Raw genomic sequence first — 21,203 nt, 5'->3', positions numbered from 1 at the left:
CACAAAGCCAGGCTTTTGGTGCTCTCTTTCTGCAGGAGCTCTTAAACATTCAGCAGGGCTCAGGTTGGTTTTGTTTTTCCCAGAAGTGAACTGGCACTGCTGAAACTGCTACAAACCAGGGTGAGGGGAATGGAAGCTGGGGGGGGGGGGAAGCTTTTTTTGCTTATTTTGAACATGGGAAAAATGTAACAAATGGCAAGGAAGAATTTGACAGGCTTCAAGGAAGGTTTTGAAATAACAGAACTGCAGAAGGTAAATGAGAATAGCACTTAATTCATCCTCCTTAGGGTAACTCCGTGATTTCCCTCCCTTCTACCCATTTGGCAGCCTCAACTGCCTTCAGATCACAGACCGTGCCCATAAACTCATTCTTCTCCCCCCTCTCACCACAGGCGACCAAGCACAAAAGCGTCTTATGAACATGACCACAGCTCCACCTTGACCACAAAAAACACCACGAGCAGCCAAAGGAAGCAGATGTCTACCAGATCCATGCAACCCAGAGACAGCTCCAGTCTAATCTACTCCTCTAGCCTACGTGCTACGTTGCTTTCTGCCTTGCTGCTACCCACTAATGTGCGGAGGCATGAAGGAGAAGGGGAAAAAAACATCGGTCTGGCTTTAAATACCTGTTTTTTTCTGTGTTTCTCTCACGGGCACAGAGGCTGCGAACTCAGAGGCTGGTCTGATGATGCTTGCTTATGGTGGGAAGCAGAAATTCAGAGGGCAGAAGACAGTGTGTAAATTAGAGAGTGAAACAGCACAGGGATGGGGCAGGGCCCTAACAGGACTTTTTTTAGTGCCTGGCTGGCTGAGCTGGCTGTTAAAGCAAGGAAGGATTTGTTTAATGCTTCTAAAATTCAGAAGGGAGGTAACGACAGAGTATCCCACCGTGGGACTCTGAGCCAGCTTGGGGTTACTGCGTCTCCCACAAAGAGGCGTCTTACCAGGAGCTTGAAGGGTCATCTCTTTAACAAGGTGTTTCCCCTGAGGTCCAAGCGAGTTAGGTGCACAGCCCCTTTGGGATATCATGGTATTTAAAGAAGTACTTTGTGCAGGACTGGAGGGGGAGGAGCGTCTCTGGTCTAAAGCAGATCAGAATTGGGCTGTGCCTTGATTCCCTGTTGCTGGTCAAAGGCACGCAATGGACCTTCGGGATCAAACCCAGCATGCTGCCCAGGCCAGAGAGCAGGTCCTTGAGCGCTGGGTGGCCCTGACTACCTTCTTATTTGGGGCAGCCCCTCCAGGGACTGTCTCCATCCCTGGGCACACCGTTCTGGGGTGGGACCTGGCTGTGCAGGAACGTGGGTGGGGGTCTGGATGGGGGTAAGGAGCTCAGAGCTCAGGCCTGACCGTAGCAAGCCAGAGATGTGGCAGCTGGACTGCGATTTATTTATTTATTTTGTCCTTTGCCATCAGTTAATGAAAGCATTTTGAAAACACTTCCTCTGCCCAGGAAGCAGGTTTTGGAGAAGGAATAAACCCCGAGGTGCACGACGTCTCCCAGGTCCCTCAGAACAGTTTGGCAGGAGACACTACCCCCCACCCCACCGAGATGCTGTCCTGCCCGCCCCAGATGTGCGACACAAGCGAGGCAGAGCACTGCAAGTCATACACAAGATAGACACTAAACACACCATCTGCACGTACACAGCGCTTGCAAAAAAATAGACCTTAAATGTTGCTACAGGTGAACATGGATGAAAATCAAATGCCCCCAAGCGCATAGTGCAGACGTAGATGTGATCCCGTCACTGCGGGGGCTCTGGGCAGGGGTGGTGGATGAACCTCCTCCCGCACATGTACAACATGGACCTGGGCAAGAAGCACTTCTTAACAGACCAGAGACTTGCACTCTTTTGCCCAGGGTCACTCCAACTCCAAGGAAGCTGGAGCTAAACCCTCGGCTTCCTGATGAACTACTCGAGCAGGGTACTTCCACGAATATATCTATATTTGCATAAACATGCAATCAAGTTTCCTCATTCCTTTGACTGGCTTCTGGCAGCTCCCCCAGACAGACTGTTACTAACATACTGTGGGTGTAAAATGTCCTCCTGGGAAATATCAGGCCCAGAAAGCGTGGCAAGGGGAAGAATGCGTGTCTAATTCCCCCATGAGAAGCTTAAAAAAAATGTCCTACTGTTAAGTTTTATCTGCTTATTTCCAAAAGACAAGTGCAAACACAGTCTCCTTGTTGACGGGGCGGGGGGGAAGGAGGAACCCTCAGAAAAAGGACAAAAGTTTTTCTCCGTGGGGTGATTCTAGAAATTAGGAAAGGGCATTTCTGGCATGTGTGTGAGCTCCAGCCCCACACGCTCCTTGGCTGCTTGTGCAGCGGCTGCCCAGGGAACGGGCTCTGCCCTAGGGAAGCTGCCCTCGAAGGTGCAGCCAGCCTGCGTTACGTCCCTGCGCCCGGCCACGGGGGCTTGGTGCAGGACTGGGAGAGCCAGCAGGGACGGAGCCAGCTTCCCCCTTGACCCCACGGCCCGTCCCTCACACGGCTTAGCACAGCCTGCGGGCTGCTCCGAGTCCGGCAGCACGTGGCCGCTCGCGCGCCGAGGCAGCAGCCCTCACGGAGAAGGTTCGTGTCCGAGCGAGCGGCCGGTGCGGCAGAGCAGCACCCAGCCTTCCCCATCACGCTCTGGGAGCAGCACTCAGCAAGTACAGCGGGGGCAACTCTCCTGCCTGCTCTGGGATCGCACGTGGAGGCTGGGGATAGAGCAGGACGGGGTACAATTCCCCTCTCCCTCCAGCCAGGCGGGACCAATACGTGGTTTAGTTTTACGGTGGGACGGTTAAAGCCTTCGTTGCTTTCCTGCCCTGCCTTGCGATGGAGCTGTAAGAGGGCATCTCGTGCAGCCGTGCCAGCTCAGTGCAGGACGATGTTGCCAAGTAAGTGGCTCTAGGAGGGATGGGTTTTGAAAACCTTTTCTTTTTAAAAAAAGAGAATTGAGAGAAAAAAAGGGAGAGCGTTGCTTCCCCCTCATCCAGTCCTGGCTTCACTTCTTGCTGCTCTGATGATAAGAGAGTGACAGCAGAGTGAGATCAGCTGGTGAGGGAGGACGTCAACCCATGGCGTCGTTGTCTCCTGGCTTTGAGGTGGACCCGTTGTGGCTGGCTCCCCGCTTACGGGGACCATAACGCTTGCTCCTGGCCTGCGTCACACAGGTCACAGTGCCCTTGGATTGAATAGTGAGAACGGCAAAGCAGGACTGCCCAGAGGCTGGGGAACGTGAACCGAGCCGGGGTGATTTTTATCCATGTCCCTTTATCATCCTACAGAGCAGACAGCCAGGGCCGCCGCCACCGGAGGAGCTGGGATGGGAAGCAGCTGAGAAGAGGAGCCTGGCAGGGGAGTCCTGGCCCTCCGAGCAAGGCAGGGAGCGTGGCACCCACCTGGCTGGGTGGCGGTGGCAGGTCGGGGGGTGCTGGTGGTGGTGGTTGTGGTGGTGGTCGTTTTTGCGGTGGTAACACGCTGCGGTCGCTCATACGCTAGCAAGCAAAGAGAAGAGGCAGGAGGCACTTACTGCGGGGGGAACGGAGGGTTTCCTCGCCAGCCCACACGCCCGTGAGGCTGCTGCTGCTGGGGCTGAACTGGTGACCAATATCTCAGTGCGGTTACAACTGGGGCACCGAGAGGATTAAGGCGATGGCGGCTCGATGACGCCGGATGCAGCGAGCGCGCGCGTGCAAGGGCCGGAGGCTGCGGTTGTATCAGCTTACTCTGTTGGTGCAGATATTGGCTTAAATACTTACAGTTCCACCATAAACTAATCGCCAATTAAGCTGAAAGGGAGAAACGAAAGCACTCCTGGGCAGAGAAGGGGCAAGGAGCGGGCGGGAGGCGCAGCGGAGCCCCCGGCCAGCCCCGCCGGGAGGTGGGCTTCCGCGGCGTGATGTCTACATGCCAACGGGCAGAGCCCTGCCTGCCCCGGCCCCGTCAGCGGCACCGCTCCCCCCTGCCAGCCCCCAGGCAGCGAACTCCCCGGCACCGTCAAATCCCACCCGTACCATTGGCACGTATTCATTTCCACTGGCACCCTTCATTCAGCGCGGCAAATTAATCGATGGCTTAAGGTCAGCAAGCCCTGCGGAGCCGAGCGGGAGCCGTCCCGGCTGCGGCGCCCACCCCACCGTGCTCGCCACAACAGCCTGAACTAAAATAATGCTGCAACACAAATTCCTTCTTAACTTACACCTGCTGCCCTCCTGTCCTTGTTTGTCCCACCGCTCCATGCAGATTATCACACTTAATTTCATAATAGCCCTGAGCTAGTTTAAATACTTAATTTAGGTCACTTCTAGTCTCCCATGCAGGCTAAATAATCTCTCCTTAACTGGCCTTGGACACAAATCCCTCCTGTCCACCTCCTGGATATCGCTCCCAGCCCCCCCGCCCCAGCTTCTCCCTAGCCGAAAAATGGGATGGGAAACATTTTCCAATAAAACAAAGGTTTTGGCACTGAGAATGCCAAGCTTTGTTAAGAGGGAAAAAAAAAAGAGTTACCAAAATGGCTTTGACCAGCAAAGCAAAGAATATTTTGGACTGTTAAAACATTTAACTATTTAAAATCCTAAATTCCTTAAGGGAGACTGAATTTTTATTTGCATTTTTTAACCATTTAAGTTTAACTGCGTACAATCTATATATGGTTCATTTACCCAGAAAAACCATCCTCCACATTTCAATTACGAGGTGCATTTTTCTTAATTGCATTTGCATTTCACTGAAACTTTCTCTCCTCCAATTCTTTCCACTTGCCTGCAAACCAAAGAATTCATTATTCATTCAGGTCTCTGACACGTTTCTTCTGGAGGGTAATTCCGAGCCACAAAATTCAAACCCAAGCTTCTGCTTACCCAAACTCAAGGCTTTTGATATCAAACTACCTCCAGCTTTGTTAAACAAGGACTCCTATCACACCATCAGTCTTTCAATAGAAATCCCCACTGAGCTCCACCGTCTTTGCTGCTGACACTTCACAGACATATGTTCATACCCATACACGTGTACGTACGGATGTACACACTATATATGCTTTTTTATCAACAGCCCAAGGTGACTCGGACTGGATGCTACGCCAAATAATTCAAACCCAGCTCCTTCTCAGAGCAGAAGTCTGCAATACTGTGGGGGGGGAAGTTCACAGCGAGCACCGGTGGTTTTGAAGAGTCTTTTTTTATTTCCTTTCTGGCTGCCATTCTAATGAACCTCATGGGGGGAAACCATGCCAGAGGAAGAGGCAAAATGAGGCTACTGAAGTCAAAGGAAGAAAATATAAGACTCTTTGACAAGACAGAAAATGAGGCACAATTAGGGAAGACTTATTGCCTGGAAAATGATAATGAACAGAAAATAACAATTTTTTTTTTTCCTAGTGACATCTGCAAGGACCATGCACCAGGGTGTTAAATGCCAGCATTTCAGTCATGTTTTTACTTACTGCCAAAGGCTGAGCCTGCAGCTGCACCTGGAAAAAACAAGAAGAAGCCCGGTCACTGGAAGCAGGATGCCGTCGGCTCTGATACCAGCAGAAGATCAAACAGATACACGATGTGGGACTGAACGGCAATTCATTAGCGGGGGTCTTGCTCATAGGCTTATCAGTTTGCTGCAACATCTTAAAAGCTGCTTTTGTCAAACCACAGAGGTGACCAGACAGGGCTGTCTGAGGTCTTGGCATCTCAAGCTTTCCACCTGGGGAAGAAAAACCAGCTTGGTCTTTGCTGATGGGTTTTTCTGTTAACCATTTTCTTGACCTACCATTAAAGCCTTGGGACAAGCACAGCTTTTGAGATTCACTCTGCTGAGTACAAACTGTAGGGTCTGAACTAGGTTGTTGCACCTAGGGCATTTCTCAGTGAGCAAGAAGGGTTGAACACCATTCCCCCTGCAGCATTTGCTCAACAGGACACTGCAAAGCCACCGGCTTCAAACCTGCCAGTTGAAGGCCATCCAAGGACCAGCTTCTGGCTTACGGCACCCAGGAGACTAACGGCCATGGTCGTCTCTACTGTAACAAGCGGATGAACCATGGAAAGTCTCAGCTTTGCATGAACATAAAGCACGGGACCAGCGATGGAAGGGGCAAGACCACCAAGAGGAGAGGACTTCAGAGAAATGCCTCTGTTGCAGAGGAAGAGGATGATGTTGATGGGAGAGGAGGAAGCAACAGAGAGACAGTGAGGGAGGGGCAGGAAGAAGACTGAGTGACAGATGGGAAGAGAGATGAATGGGAGAAGAAAGAGCAGAGGAGAAGGAGAAATAGGAAGAGACACAAGGAACGGAGGGGAGGGAAAGAAAGAGAACAGCATGTCTGTGCCTGTCAACACCAGAAACTCTCCCAGGCTCCTTTGAAGCAATGCAGCCGCTTGGTGGGAGCTGACAAGCTCGCTCCCTTTCAAAGAACCTGCTCGTCTACCAGCCCTGGCACACACAAAACATTCCCATCACGGCCTTCGGAGCCTGAATTTCAGCTTTGATCATCTTAAAGCACATAAATCTTTCAAAAAATTTGGGGGGAGGAAGGGAAAAGATCCTCTTTGGTAATGCTCAAAGCTGCTGCTTGAAAGGCTGGAGTGGCTACTGTGGCTCCATGACATTTAAAGAAGTCTGCTAATGTGGACTGGACAGAAACCCAGGAGAAACTGGCCCATCTGTGATGTTTCTTGTCCCAGTTCCCCTGCTTGAATGATGGTGGGTATGCATCTTTCATCTCATCTGCACGCCTTTGCTTGTCAGTGCCTTAATCCAGCAGGCAATTGGATGAGACTGGCGCTGCGCAGAGGGACCGCAGCTCACGGTGCTTGCCTGAAACGCCGACATACACAGAACAGGATCGAGAAAGCAACCAGCGCTCCCGCAGCTGAGCAGTGCCAGCACTCAGCCCATGGACTACTTGAAAGCCAGCGGTGTACTGTGGCCAAATAGTGTCTTCTGCAAGGGACAGTAATTTGCATTGCTACAAGGCCGTGGACTTATATTTTGGCCCAAGGTCATCCTTCCTGTTCTCTACCAACATTTGGACTCATCACTCATCTACCAGTAGCCAACAAATCACCTTTGCATCCACCCAGATCCTCTCTCATTTCTCTGTGTACCAGGACCCAGGTAAATACCTGATTCCTTTTCGAAAGCTGAGCATCCTGCATTGATTCGAGATGGAGAAGGACAAGATGAGAATCCGCTCCCATCTGGAGGCATTGTGCAGCCCAAGGTGGGAGTGCGGCCAGGGCTGGCTCGCTGCAGGTTACTTACATGCGTTGGGGGACCCGTTGGGGAGAGGCAGATAGGATCCCGCTCGCCACGACCTGGAGCGAAAGTTCTTCTTGCACTTGCCGCAGTCCTGCCCCGTGGTGTTGTGCTCGCACTCGCACTGAAGGCTGCCCTCTTTGAAGGTGCACAGGTTAGCGTGGAGGTTGCATTTACACCTGGAAGAGGAAGACAGGAGAAGAGCTATCAGGTATTACTGCATCTCCCCCTTGCCCCTGGCGTAGTGCTGCCCATACGCGTGAAAATGTAGTGGTGAAGCTGGGCCAGTTACCCCTTTCCTGTTCTTTCTGCAGGGTTTTTTCACTGAACTCATCTGTTTTCCCCAGGTAGCTGGTGCTGGGGTTACGATGTCCACGTCCTCGCCCAAGGTGGATCTGCAGAGATCCAGGTGGATCCAGGTGGATCTCATCATTCCAAGGTGAGAGATACTTTACCCCCACCATCCGACTGCAGGAGCACAGATCGTTTAATGGTAAGTCAACGTTTCCAGCTGAGACTCCAGTAAGGACTCACACATATTTTTTTCAGAAATCTGAGTGATTACTTGGAGGCAGAGAGGACAGTCTTGAGCTTTAGATGGAGAAGCACAGCTAACGCTGGTGGGACTCAGCCCCTCGATCCCTGCGCAGTGTGCTAAAGGCAAGAGTGTTTTCTCCTGTGGTGTGAAGTTGCACAACACAACCTTTTCCCTACGTGCAGCGCAGCCCCAGCCTGCTGTGACCAAAATAACACAGAGAACAAGTCACCATCAGAATCTGCCTTTTAGTCCCTGCCTCATCAGAGAAGGCAACATCGAAAAACACTATTCAGCAATTTGCAAACATTAACAAACTTTTAATGAGCTGTAGTGCAGTATGCAGGGAATAATTATCTCCGTGCACAATAATTCCTGTTGTTCAGACTCCGGAGGTGACTTGCACAGAGCACGGAGGCTGAGTCCATAACTCACACGTGGCTCTACTGACTCCCTGGGCCCGAGCTCAGGCCATCAGACAGGGACTTTGGGGACCAGAACCTCGCATTTCATTCCAGAAAGTGGATCCTTAGCACAGCCCACTGGGTTTTCACTGCTTTGTGCAATAATTTACACTCTCAGAAGCAGAACCAGTAGAAAACAGTGACGCTGTGCCTTATGCGAACGGGTGGAGAAGTCTGACTGGGCAGTGCTTCGTTTTACTGGGCTAATTGCACATGAGATGCAAAACCGAGGGGAACAAACTGCTTGCAGAGAAGATAGAGGAATCATGGCCTGTTTCTCCTCCTGCTCTGTCCGTGCTGGGATAAACAACCTGGATTAGGCTGGGAGCCGGGAGCCGGGTCCGTCCCGGCTGCCAGCGCCGCGCATGCCCACCAGCTGCTGGTGCCTCTCCCCCTCTCCCTTGGAGCCCCCAGAGATGCTCCCCAGCCACCTGCCTGACCCGCTGAGGCCGCCTTTGCTGTGCTGCTCATGCATGGCTGGATAAGCTGACCTCATGTATGATTTTTTTTTTTTCTCCCCCTTCCTGTCCTTAATTCTAGCAAACCCCGCTCAGAGGCTAAGCATAAGCTGGATAATGGTCTCTCTCCCCATCTTACAACCCTGCCCTGTCTCTGACCAAGCAGGGGAGAGAATATTTAGAGAGTCTCTAAAAGGGAGGAAGAAAGAAAATGTGGCCCATGGAGCTGAGGCAGACACACTCGGCGTGCTCCACTGGAATCTGTGCGTTAGCGAGAGCTGGAGATGCTGCCTCACGGCTGAAAGCACTAACAGCATCAGTGCTCTGGGAGCAAGCCACGAATCTGCGCGTCTCGGGGAAGGAAGCGGCTTTGGCCAGTACCTACACACCTGGGATGCTGTATTGCAGCCGCTCCGTGTCCCCTCTGCCTCTGGTGAGGAAGGATTTTGGCTGAGCCATCCCAGCCCCTTGGCAGAGACGATGCCCAGCCCTGGGGTGCTGCGGAACCTGACTGAATTATTCAGCGTCCACCCAGCATGGCCTCCTTCTCCTGCTTCCAAATAGCAGACGGGAGGAAAGCAGGCAAGGCAGAGGGTTAAAGCAGGTCAAAGCCTCACCGCTGCCACTCCGGGCCCGGCCTGAATCAGAGCAAGTTTCTGGGAGCTGCAGCTCTCCTCCCGCCTACTGCTGGTGGGAGCCAGCTTGAAGGTGCAGCCTTAAAATCCAGCCGAGGGGGAGTTTTAAGAGCCTCAGGGGCAGGGGTTCAAGGAAGGCAGGGCCTGGCATCCTCCTTGTTTTCTCTGAAGTCTGCCATGACGTGGAGGGTGGCACTTGGCTCCTGTCCTTGACCGCGCCAGTCTCGCAGTGAGAACGTCAGCCCTGGGTGACCACCACCTGGTCCCCGTGGTGGCCTGGGGGAGCCTCCATCACCCCCTCCGCCATAACACACCCTTGTTCCTGGTATCCCCTGCCGAGGGCCCTGCAGGCGTTTCGGGGTGCCTCTGCCAGCTCCAAGCCGCTGCCGTGCAGGAGGGTGAAACCCACTCGCCGTTAATTTGCCTCCTGCTCCAAAACCTCCGCCAAGCGGCAGGAGCCAGACCGCTTGCCACCGGGAGAGCAAGGCACGGATGCGTGCGGGAGGCCGCTCGCTTGCTGCCGAGGAGGGCTGGGGGCCGAGCCCCAGCCCCCGGGACAGCCCCAGCTGCCTCCTGCCCCCGCAAAGGCACCCACACGCTCCCCTGCCCGGGGATGGGCACAGGCTGGGTGCTCATGGGCGTCCCCCGGCCGCTGCGTGTCGGGGTGATGGGGCACTGCTCTTCCCAGAGAAGACCCTCACTTCCTAATTGGTGTAAACAAGGAAAATTAAACAGGAGAAAGCAGAGGCCGATGGTCACCCTGCCTGCCTGCGTCCGGGTCACTTGTAGTTCTCTCTGCTCGGCCCTTCGCCACTGTGCAAAAGTTCTGTTATCCGAAGGATCAATTTTACCGGGGAATTGCTTTCTGAATTCGACCTTTGAGGATCATCAATCTAAGCAGAGAACTATAACCCCAGCAAGCTGACCCCGCAACACAGCACTTTTCAGCCCAATCAATCAGGCTGCATTATTTAATAGCGAGCAGCCGAGCGCCTTCGGCCAGCCCCGATTGCCAACCCCATTTTGTGCGACGGTTTCTGCATCCGGGCCTCCTCGCTGCTTGCGCTCGGCGGCTCGGCTTAACCCCTTCAGGCTTCTCTGCCTCCTCCTCTGGGCCTCCAGCCCAAGGACGCGTGCTCGCCGACGGTCTGCGCACAACGTCCTTCCCCAGCCAAGATCCAGCTGGTGGAGACTGGAGTAAATGACATTAGCCCGGTCCCCTGGGTGGGAGCTGCTAGTCCTGCTTGCCTCCGCTCATCTTCCTCGGGCGGCCAGCCATCGCAGGAAAGAGAGGATGAAGGGAAAGGTTAGGAGCTACTTAGCAATGAGGCTTAAATAGCAGCCGTGTGGCAGACACCTGCGCTGTGTCCTGCAGAAGGCAGCGATGGCCCCGCTCCAGTCCCGGGGCCGCTCCAGCAAAGCGCCGGTTGCAATATGGTCTCTTTGGTGCTGGAGGTGATCGGAAGGGCTGGGAGCATTTCTCCTCTCTAGCTCATGGGTCAAGGCTAGGAGGGATGGTGCTGTTTCTCGGTGAGCATTCAGAGCTCACGTAGGATGCAGCCGTGGTGCTTCCCAGCAGGAGCTGCAGCACCCACAGGCACTCTCCGTGGCCCGGGGACACCCAAGTCCTGTGCTGGGCTGTTAGTAGGTGCACAGAAACTCGCTCGCACTGTTCCTCGGCAAAAGTGGCCGGAGCAACGGTTGGCCCAACGCGTTACAGTTTGCGCTATGGGGTATTTATGAGTTTATTTTAGCGCAAGTCATTCAGCTGCTGCCTTCCCTCGGAGTGGTGCAGTGTGGGCTGATGCTGCCAATGCCTCCACCAGGGAACATCACGGAGCTTGGAGCGCCAAGGAAAGTTTACAGGAAAGTGTCCTTTTTTTTTTCTTTTCTTTTTTTCTTCTCTTTTTTTTTTTTTTTTTCCCCCAGACATAAAGAACAGTTTGCCGTCCCTGCATTTCTCCAAGTCAGCATCCTGGAGGTTGCAGCAGCGAGCGGCTGGAGAGGCGTCCAGTGCCAAGCCCATGTGTGAGGGAAGGAGATGCCTTTGCACAGGCTCTGAAAGGGAGTGCAGGCGGGGTGAGTGCCGCAAACCTGCAGGAGCCATGCTGGGAGCAGGAGAGCAGCCCCTGTCCCTGAGCTTTCATTAATAATGACTTCTGAAATAATTTTAAAAAGCCACCCCAGCCCTTTGCTTTCCTTCCAAGGATCCTTATGTGTTTTACAACCTCTTTTCTGTCCGTACCCCCACTTTGCAGAGCAGGGAAAAGGCAGAGAGCACCTCTTCATCCCTCTCCCTCCCTGCGGGGCTGAGCCAGCCTTGGGGTGCTGGCACCCTTGCTCAAGCCTGATGCCGTGACCCCGCTGCTGTGCTGGGTAGGGCTGGAGGAACCGTTTGCTGGGAGCAGATCCAGAGAGCTGCTCCATCCCCATGCACTTCTCAATCCTGCCTTGCCCCAAGCTCCTTAAAAAAGAGCCTGGGTGAGGACATGGGGCAGCAGAAGGCCACCACAGCGGGCCACCACCTCCCTTCCGAGTCTTCTTCCAGTCCAACCTGCGCACTCATCTCCACCCTCTGCTCGCCATGAGAATGCTACTGCATGGCCGCATGGCCCCAGGGGTGCTGCGGAGACCTGCTCCTCTCCTGCCGGCTCCCGGGCCACCAGGCTCCTGCTTGCCCCCCCATCACTGGCGTGGCAGTGCAGCCCCCCTGCTCCCGTTCTGCTCGCCCGAGCTGGCGTTGGGCAGCGGCAGCGCACAGCGGGAGCTGCTAATGACTGCCGTCCAAAGGCAGGCTTGCGATAGCTTTCCCCTGAATTGTTTGCTCTCACTGTAATTGATGAGCCTTTAATGAGTCTCATGGGACAATGTGTTTGAAGGGAGCTCTTTCCTCTCCGTCCCTGAGGAAAATGATGTTTCAACTGATCTCGGCTCTCGGGGAAACATGAATAACTCTTCTCCATCTCTCTATTGTCATCCCCAGCCATTGCTCGCAGCGTGCTCCGGCAGCTGCCTGGCCATGACTTCCCCACTTTATACCTGCTCCTTTACAACTGTTTTGGCAGCTCAGCAAAAGCAGGGAGCAAATCTTTCGGGCAAAGCATAACGGCCGCTGAGCTTGGATTGTTTCTGGCCCATCTGTGCGTGAGGATGCAAGTAAAAATAGCTTCTGATGGCTGGGCCACAGAAGAAGCACCGTCCCTTTGTGGAGAGCAGTTACATTGCTATTGCCAGTGACCAGAGCAGGGCTGAAAGGGCTGAAGAAGGCGATGGCGGCTCACTCATCCCGGGAGCAGGGCTGGGAGTGTACCTGAGTCTGCGGTCCGGGGGCTGAAGGGGGAGGAAAAGCCATTTTAACGCGTTGTTTCTTTCCACTCGAACCAGGGAGAGGGGCTTCTGGGTTTCACTGCCTTTTGCAGAGCCAAAAAACTGAAAAAACCCCAACCTGGGTTAGGTCAGAGGGACATGCTGTGAGCGGTTTTTTTTCCTCCTTGTGGGTTTTCACTTTTGGTTGTGTGGTAGGGAGAGCCGAGTCCTCCCGGCAGGGAGGAACACTCCTCGCTGCCCTTCGAAATGATTTGAGGTTTGGGTTACAATGAGGAGACAATTTAAAAGATGCCAAAGTGGAGAGCACGCTAGCTGGCTGTTCCCATTCGAGAGGCTATTTATTTTAAATAAGTTGACACTCACCAGCTGTCAAGATCCTGCTGACTGGTGGAACGTTATTTACATTCAAAGCTGTCTTAAAAAGCAAACACGAAACCAAACTTCCCCATTAGGGGGTCGGGCAACAGAAGGGAGGAAGGGTGAAGAGGACATCACACGGATACATGAACATAAATATTTGCAGAGTAATGTGTATAAATGTTCTTGGTCTTTCTCCTGGAATGCAATAATGCCTGCAATTGAGTTCATTGGCCAAATTGAATTTGGGCTCCTGTAGAAGTCTCTTTATATTAAGTGCTTTAACATACATCACCTTCTCAGTCTATCGATGAAATTCTATTATCCGCTCAGGGCCGGACGCAACTCGGCAACAAAATCGGAGGGGAAATAAAAATCTTCACAAACCGAAGCCAGAGCAGGTAATAGGACCTTGGGCATACGTCTCCGTCTATTGGCAAAGTGTCACGAGTGTCTGGGGGAAGGAGGAGCTCTCCGGGCTTCTCACTAACTCCCCCCACTCTCGCTCAGCAAGTTTCCCCTCCATCTTGCTGCAGTGAGAGTAAAAACCTTTACGAGACTCAAGCAAAGCCAAGCAAATAGTTGCTCCGCATTAACTTAATTTAACTATATGACCAAGAGCAAGATTTTTGCTTGAACTCAAGCTAATTCCAGCCTGGAGGAATGCCAGGGAAATTCAGCCATCGGGCACTCGGGGGCTGCCCAGCACGGAGGCGAGGACAGGCCGATGAACGTGGCGCACCGTTGGCGCAGACTTGGCCGTCCTTGACACGAGGATGCTGTTACCTCCTGGGACCCGAAGTCTGGCTGCCAGGAGCTGCAGGGGAAGGAGCGGGACCAAGCGCAGGCGGTGCTCACCCCGGTTTTCACGGTCTTCCCAAAGCTGCTGAGCATGGGCAGCGGCGGGCTGCGGGCTGCCGGGGCGCTGGGCTAGTTCTCGGGGCATGTTTGGGTGAGCCCGTGGCTGTTTTGGGGGTGATGCTCTGGCACTGGGGCTGGGCAAGCTCTGCTGGGGAAGCTCTCACAGATCATCTACCCCAGGTCCCTGCCTGTCCCCCTTCTGCAAAGCAGCAGTGGTGCAGCCGGCAGATCCCACCCCGCTCCTCAGGGAAAAGCGCTCAGCGGGAGCATCGGTCACTATGCAAAATCTAAGACCCTCAACAAGAGACTGTTCCATGGACCAAACCTGCTTCTTTCCTCCCTTTTAGAGACAGCTTTGTTGGAGAAGCCAAGATCAGCTGGAGGCTCTCCAACAGCTTCACCAACAGAGCCAGAAAGAGGAATGTCCGAGCAGGGCAAAGCAGCCTGGGGCAGCTGGGACGCACTTTGCGCTGGCACCCCCAGTTCCAGCTGAGAGCTACAACCGGAGGGGAAGCACAGTGAGCTGCCGTCATTGCGCTGGCCTGGAGGACTGAAGCAGGAGGCAGCCACCAGGCTGAGCAGGAATTGCTTCATCTTTAACGGCAACACAGCATCGAGCATCACCGCAGTTCAAGAGTCACCAAGAATGCAGAAAAACGCATCCTTTGCATGCGGGCGCCACTGCCAATTAACCAGCTCGATTTATTGGAGGAGGTGCTTTGGGGAATGGCCTTGATCCTCCAGGTCTGGAGTGCCTGATCCTGGCTGTTGGCACTAGCATAACAGGCTGGGTGAGTTTGTTCTGCTCCACTAGCACAAACTCTCCACTCCAAGTCACGTGGAGAGCAAAACCTCCCGGAGAGGATCTGTGCACGGCACTGAGAACTGCACAAGGAGAAGGCAGGGATCAAAGCAGGGGAGCACAGAGGGCCTGTCCCTTCAATTCTTTTGAGAGAGCAAAAGAGAAGCCAAGGAAACCCTCCAAAAGGCAATCGGTGAAGAGAGGAAAGGAAATGCCGTTACAAAACTGGAAACCTCATCTTCTTGTTGGTCCTGATAAGTAATGCTCGCTGATAAGTAATGCTTCCTCCTCCTGCCTTGCTCCAGGGACTGCTCATCGCTGACAGGACAGACAGACAGACACAATGCGCACTGGGGCAGGGGAGGACGAGGGAGAGAAATCTTAATATCAGCCTAAAATTGATTCACTTCTGTTCAATCTGATTTCTCCTAACTGGATCCACATGTCCTGGCCATGGCACATTAACTTCAATTATGGCTTATTAATGTCTCTGTGATGGAGCGTGCCCCACTGAGCACTGCGGTGACTGACGTTATGAAGGGGAAAAAATTACTCCAAAGAGACAACGTGTGTAATGGAAAGAGAACCGGCGGCTTTCATCGCGCCGGCCGTCAGTCCCGGCAGCCAGGAAAAGCTCATTCACCCATTCCCGAGAAGATGACCGAACTCATTGCTGCACCGAGGAGAAAAGTAAGCGGTGAATAGAGATCTGCGGGGAAAAGTCTTTCCGCTTCCCTTCCCCACCCTGCCTGGCACACACGCCGGCACGCAAGCCAATCGTGTCTATTCCTGTCTTGACTCCTCTGCATCTCCAGTTACTCTGCAGATCAATAGGGACAGGATGGAAGAAGAAAAAAAAAGAAAAAGATACCAAGAAGAAAGAGAGTAAAAATAAACTATCAGCCATGAACGGAGAAGTGGACCTGGCTGAGGCTGTGGGGGGAGGAGGTGCAGGTGGAGCGGCCACAGGACGCCCTGAAGCACCAGCCCATTGCACCACCCCCCGGGAAGAGAGCAGTGACCCTCAGATTCACCAGACCCTCTGGGGATCCTGACAAACTCTTGACCCTCCTGTCCATCTGACCTACAGGAGAAGGCAGCGAACTCCTTCCCCTTCTCCCCATGCCCTTCGCTCCATCTCTTTCTGCTTTTCCCAAAAGTTCTGTGAGATCGCGGGGAGGGGTTTTCCTTGCTGGGAAGCAGAGGGGGGAAGCACAGGGTGTGCTTGGATGTGGGATCAGGAGCCCACGGGCCAAGGGAATCGGTGAAACCTCTCTGAACCCACCAGCTAAGGCCGCGGCATGAAAAACCGCCCAGGCTTACGGTCAGCAAAAGCGTTTTGCTCTTCCCCTGACTGTGAACATCAGCTGGAAATGAGCTGCCATGTGTCTCATCGCCCTGCGGGCACTGCCAGCTGCCTGCCAAAACCCTGGTGCCGTAGAGGGGCACAGGCAATGCCCCGCACCGCTCCTCTGATGGCACGCACCATGGCTGGGCACCACTCCTCTGTCCTCCCGGGGCCGCTCACTTCTCTACGTCACCAGCTCCTCTGCTCTCCTGGTGGGATTTTCCGGCTGCTTTTTGCCTCTGAGCCTTCATTTCTTCATAATCATCTTCCCTCTCATTTCCATGACCCCTGTAGTGACTCCCTAACACTCCCCCCCCCCCCCCCCCATTTTATCTAGGCACTATCCTCCTGTTCCTCGAACGTGGTCGTTCCCACGTCCTGGAAGAGGCAGCGTGCGTCCAGCCCCAGCCCTGCCCGCCCTGCCACCCCCTTCCCCGCACAGCGCTCCTGTCAGGCTCACATCGATTTCTCCTCTCTTCCTCTCGATAACCCACCCCTCGTTGAGCCACACACAAGATGTAGTTTGGTTTTAGTCCCAGCACTGTAACTGCCTTTGCTTACAGCTGGAATTAGATTGCTTTCCAGCAAAAACCCTGCTTGCTTGGATGGGAATAACCACAGGAGCAGAGTTAATTCACATGAAGCTTCTCCTCCTCATACACCACTTATCCACAGCTCCTCAGCCAGTCGTCCCGCCCTGCCCTGCGCCCATCGGAGCTGGAAGAGTCAGTCCAGGACAGGCATCAACTTCTTCCCTGTCCAGGATGAGTGTCCCTTTCTCCTGGGGACCAGCCCAGCAAGCGGGGGCAGCTGGGGAGAGCTAAGCAAAGCAAATCTGGGTCTTGCTGTAGCTCAGGACTTGGAGTTTGGGCCAGAAAAAGCAGATTTCAGAGTTTTGTTTGTCCCTGGCCACGGAAAAGCCCTCTCCTCCCTGCTGCACGGCCCTGAGCTGTTCCAAGGACCGTGGGTATTTAGCACGCCTGGCAACGCTGCTTACGGGCAGGTGTAAAATGTCTCTGCACAAATTTATAGAGCACGCTGCACTGACACCCGGGCGCTTGCAGACGTGCGCGGCGATGCCCTCCCGCACCTCTGCCCGTGTGCCTGAGCTCCCCAGGGCTCTCCCCCGAGCAATCCCGGCGGTGGGCACGCCGACGTGCCGCCAGATCAGCCGAGAGCCGCGGCTGCTCATCCCACACAGATGACCGCACCGAGAGAGGGACCAAGCCCCTCTGCCTGCTGCTGCCCTCACCGCTGCCTCCTGCCTCCCCCGCGGGAGCAAAGGGCTCTCCCATCCCTCGCTGCAGCTTCCTTCCCCTTGGAGCCCGTTCAAAGCCAGCCTTGGTGGCACTTGCAAAACATTTTTGCTTGCGAGTCTCAGAAGCAAACAGTTTGGAGCCGATACAAACGGCTCCTCTGTCGCTGTGGTGATTCTTGTTAGCGAGGGGTGGGTGATGGGGAGATTTTTCCCCTCTCGCCTGTAAGTCTCACACAAGCTGAATCCACAAGCTGGATGGGAAATCAGCCATCTCGGCATTTTTCCACCTTACTTTGCTTTTTCGGTTGATGTCATAACATAACATATGGCATTGTACGGAAAAATGAAAAACAGAAACCAGGAGAAACAAACCCCCTCCTGCCTTCTCCTGCCCCAGATCTGTCGGGGGTTACCCTCACCCCAAACTTCATCTGCCGGAGTCGGGGCTGCTCCGGGGCTGCAGGACTGACTCCCGACAACCCATCCTACTTGGACTGGCAGCGAGCCGGAGTTTAGTGAGGCGAGCCTCATGCCTCACCCCCCAGATCCACTAGGGTCACCCCTGAGATTTTTGGGCAGAGGCTGCCCACGTTTGCACAGCTGGGGACGAGGTATCTCAGCGGGAACTCAGACCCCGACCGTCCATCCAAGCTGTGTCCCAGCTCCCCCCGCGCCAGCTCCGGGAGGACACAGCCCATCCCTCAGGCACTCCCGCAGCAGCCTCGGAGGTGCCCCCGCCGTCCCCTGCAAGGACACATCTGTTTTGTTACCGGTGCTGCTCTGTCTTGGGAGGGAGGGTATTAGAGGGAGAAACACCAATAATCTTATAGGTCGACAGAAACGCTGATGGCTTATTTTTCTAGCAGTAACCCTCTTCTCATCCCTCCGAGAAGAGATGCCCAAAGAAATACAGCAGCTGTTACCTGCCGGTGACTTCAATGTTGGAGACGGCATAGAAGTACTTGTACAAGTTCTCCCTCTGCACGTAGGTGCCCCCCAGGGCCGGTCTCAGCAGCCTCATCCGCAGGTCGGTCACGGTGAAGAAGTCCTTGAGCCCTTTGGCGCTCTCCAGCCGGGTGTACAAGTTGTCCATGTTCTTGAGGTCAGGGCCAGCGAAGATGGCAAAGCGATCCCTCACCTCGAACCGGACAGTCTTCTCTTTTTTGGAGCCCGCCCAGCGGGAATACTCCTCTGTGCAGAGGACCCTGTTGGCACTGGTGGTGGAGAGGTCCCGGACCCTCCGTGCTGGCATGCTGAAGGCCTCCATGCAGTCATCTGCGTAATACTGGTACGGGTGCCAAGTCCTCCCGTTGTCCAGCGACTTCTCCAGCATCATGATGGTGGGTCGGCCGTACTCGAAGGTTATCACGATGTCATCCGTCAGCTCGATGCTCTTGTTCCAGGACACCGTGATGTTGGCCAGCAGCGGCTCTGGGTACCGGCGCCACGTCACGCTCTGCCAGTATGTGGCCAGCCCTTCGTCCTCGCTGTCAAACATGAGTTTCGGCGGGTGGGCCAGGTCTGGGTTGGAAGCATCACACTCGTCGCTGCACAGGTACGGGTTCTCCTGGAACAACAACAACGGTCACGAGAGAAGGCGGCAACGCCTGGGCATCGCGTGGGCATTGCAAGCGCACGGCCAAGCTCACACCAAGACCCCGCTCACACCATGACTGGGCCCTGGTTGTAGCTGCTTTTGCTTTTGTCAAATGTTAACTGCTGGGCTGCACTGGAGTGTGGCGGGGGCCTGGCTCTGGATGATGCTGTTTCTGAGCACGAATTTAAGACAGAAATGCATGGCTTTGCCTTCGCTATAAGAACGGCTGAGCTGTTTCCTTTGAAAGGCCCTTCGGGAAAGGGCCGTTCAATTTGGCGCGGGGGCAATTTTCATAGAAAGCACTTTCCCTGAGATGGTCTCTGAGAACCTTTGCTTAAGGTTGGCCGAGTTACAAGCCTATGGAAAGCTGCATTCACCCCTGCTCCCTTGCAAGAACTGAATGGTTGAAATCCCTGAAGCACATCCATGCCTCTGACGGCTCCTGATGCTGAATGGGCTGGGGACACACCGTCCCCGCAGCGCCTCTGAGCACGACTGGAGGACGGAAACCCAAATTCCCCAGCTCTGAGCTGGGACAGGACCTGGCGGTAGTGGAGAGAGCAGATTTCTGCTCCCAGTGGCCTCGGGGACGTGTGGAGCAGGTGTGCTTGGGGTGCACCCGCTCAGCCCGATGTGATGACCGTTGCTGGTGACTCCTCAGTTCAACCTGCCCGAACTAACCAGAGGCTGAGCCGACAGAGAAGGGATCAGGAAGGGAACGGAGCAGGCAGCTCTGTGTCCACCCGCCAGTGTCTAGACGGGACCCGGGACTCCCTAAACACTAAACACTAAACTCCCTAAACACTAAACAGCCTAAACACTGTTCACAGCTACTTGCTGCTTGTCCAGGCACCCTTAGCCTGTGGCAAATGGAAGGGAACGGGAGCTGACATCCGTCTTTGCACAACCCGAGTTACGTTGCTGTGCCTGGCAGCCCCGCTGCCCGCGGGGACAGGCACTTCCCCAGCTGCAGGCAGGAGGTGCAGTGGTCCTCGCCCGCCCGCAGGGACCACGGTGGGAAGGGTGGCTCATCCCATCCAGGTGACAACGTCTGCTGCTACTTCTGCTACATCATTCGTTGCCTGCAGGCCTGGGCAATGGCAGAAAAGGTCCAACCGTCCCATTTTGCCCACAAGTGAGAGCGCTCACGCGTTTTGCAGGGACACACGCATGCATCCATGTGTGCTGAACTGCACTTAGGACATACCGTCAAGGTCACACACCAAATGTTGACGTTTTGGAGGTGGGCATCAGGGATAGCTGTGCCAACGGGTTTATTGCTCATGCTTACGTGTGTTAAAGCTCGTCACTACAAGCTGGGGTCTCTCTTGCCCTGCAGCCCCTGCCTCCAGGAGCGTGTGGGTGAGACTTGCCTTGGGGATGACGTGGGGCTGTTATAGTGGGTACCGTCCGCAAAAAAACCTCTGCGACACACTGCAAACCCTTTTTGCATACGAAGCATCTCTTTGCTGTCGCTTTACTTCCCTCTCGGACTCAAAATCCAGATGATCGGGGAGGGAGAGGGACCAGTAGGACAGCGGGCTCTGCTGCGGCGGGACCCTCGTCAGGGGGGCAGAGGCACCTGGCAGAGGAGGAGGTGATAAAGCAGCTGGAGCCGCTCAGAGCTGATGGCTGGAGGCGAGGAGCCTGCCGGGGTGTGACCTCTGGCCCTCCTGAGCACAGTGGACTTGCAAGGTAAGACCGAACGGGGTTTTGCGGTTTGCTTTGTGAATGCTTTGTGCGTGCTCGGGAGCCTCTGGGAAGGTTCTGCGTGCGGGGAGCAGCGTGCTCCTTCCCGGCCCCGGGGACCTCCTGTAGCACTGGGGCTGTGCTGGGGTGCGGGGTGCTGCTGGTCCCCAGCCCACGGGGAGCCGACGCTGGTACCCGGGCGCTCAAACAAGCGAGGTGCAGGGCTGGGGTCTGCGCAAGCTGCTTGTGTCCCAGGGCTGGGAGAGCCCCGCTGCAAGCGCGGGGAGCTGCAGGAAGAAGCTGCTCCTGTGGCTGTGGGCTTGCTTTGACCTGGGCATCTGCTGGAGTCTCTAAGTGCTCGTGACCTGCTTTTAGGGTGCCCTGTGTATACCCCTGGCAAAGCAGAGGAGGGGATCTGGCTTGTATGAATGGGTGCTCTTGGGTGCAAAGTGCGGCTGTGCTTTGAATGTGGAAAACAATGTGTAATATGAGGTGCTTTGGAAAACCTGGGCTTTTCCAGTTCAAACCTCCACTTGGGCAACCAAAACTCCTGGAACTACGTAGGGCCTCTCCACTCCGCATCTGCAAAATGGGCCTTTGGTGCCTGCCTGCAGCTC

General features: G+C 54.7%; 1 protein-coding gene across 1 annotated transcript in view; it reads right to left on the bottom strand.

The window, feature by feature from the left end:
- NTNG2 (netrin G2) overlaps window positions 1–21,203 on the bottom strand; it is a gene marked incomplete at both ends in the record, with an annotated part of 47,466 nt that overhangs the window by 7,567 nt on the left and 18,696 nt on the right. Inside the window, 5 exons of the mRNA XM_082008798.1 lie at window positions 630–698; window positions 3,400–3,495; window positions 5,448–5,474; window positions 7,262–7,434; window positions 18,224–18,867. Of these exons, the coding sequence (XP_081864924.1) occupies window positions 630–698; window positions 3,400–3,495; window positions 5,448–5,474; window positions 7,262–7,434; window positions 18,224–18,867 (1,009 nt within the window). The remainder of the gene's footprint in view (window positions 1–629; window positions 699–3,399; window positions 3,496–5,447; window positions 5,475–7,261; window positions 7,435–18,223; window positions 18,868–21,203) is intronic.

The sequence above is a fragment of the Phaethon aethereus genome, assembly GCF_964289735.1.
Source record: "Phaethon aethereus genome assembly, chromosome: 20".
Taxonomy (NCBI): Eukaryota; Metazoa; Chordata; class Aves; order Phaethontiformes; family Phaethontidae; genus Phaethon; species Phaethon aethereus.
Note: the sequence above shows the minus strand (reverse complement) of the source record. Positions and strands in the feature narration are given on the sequence as shown.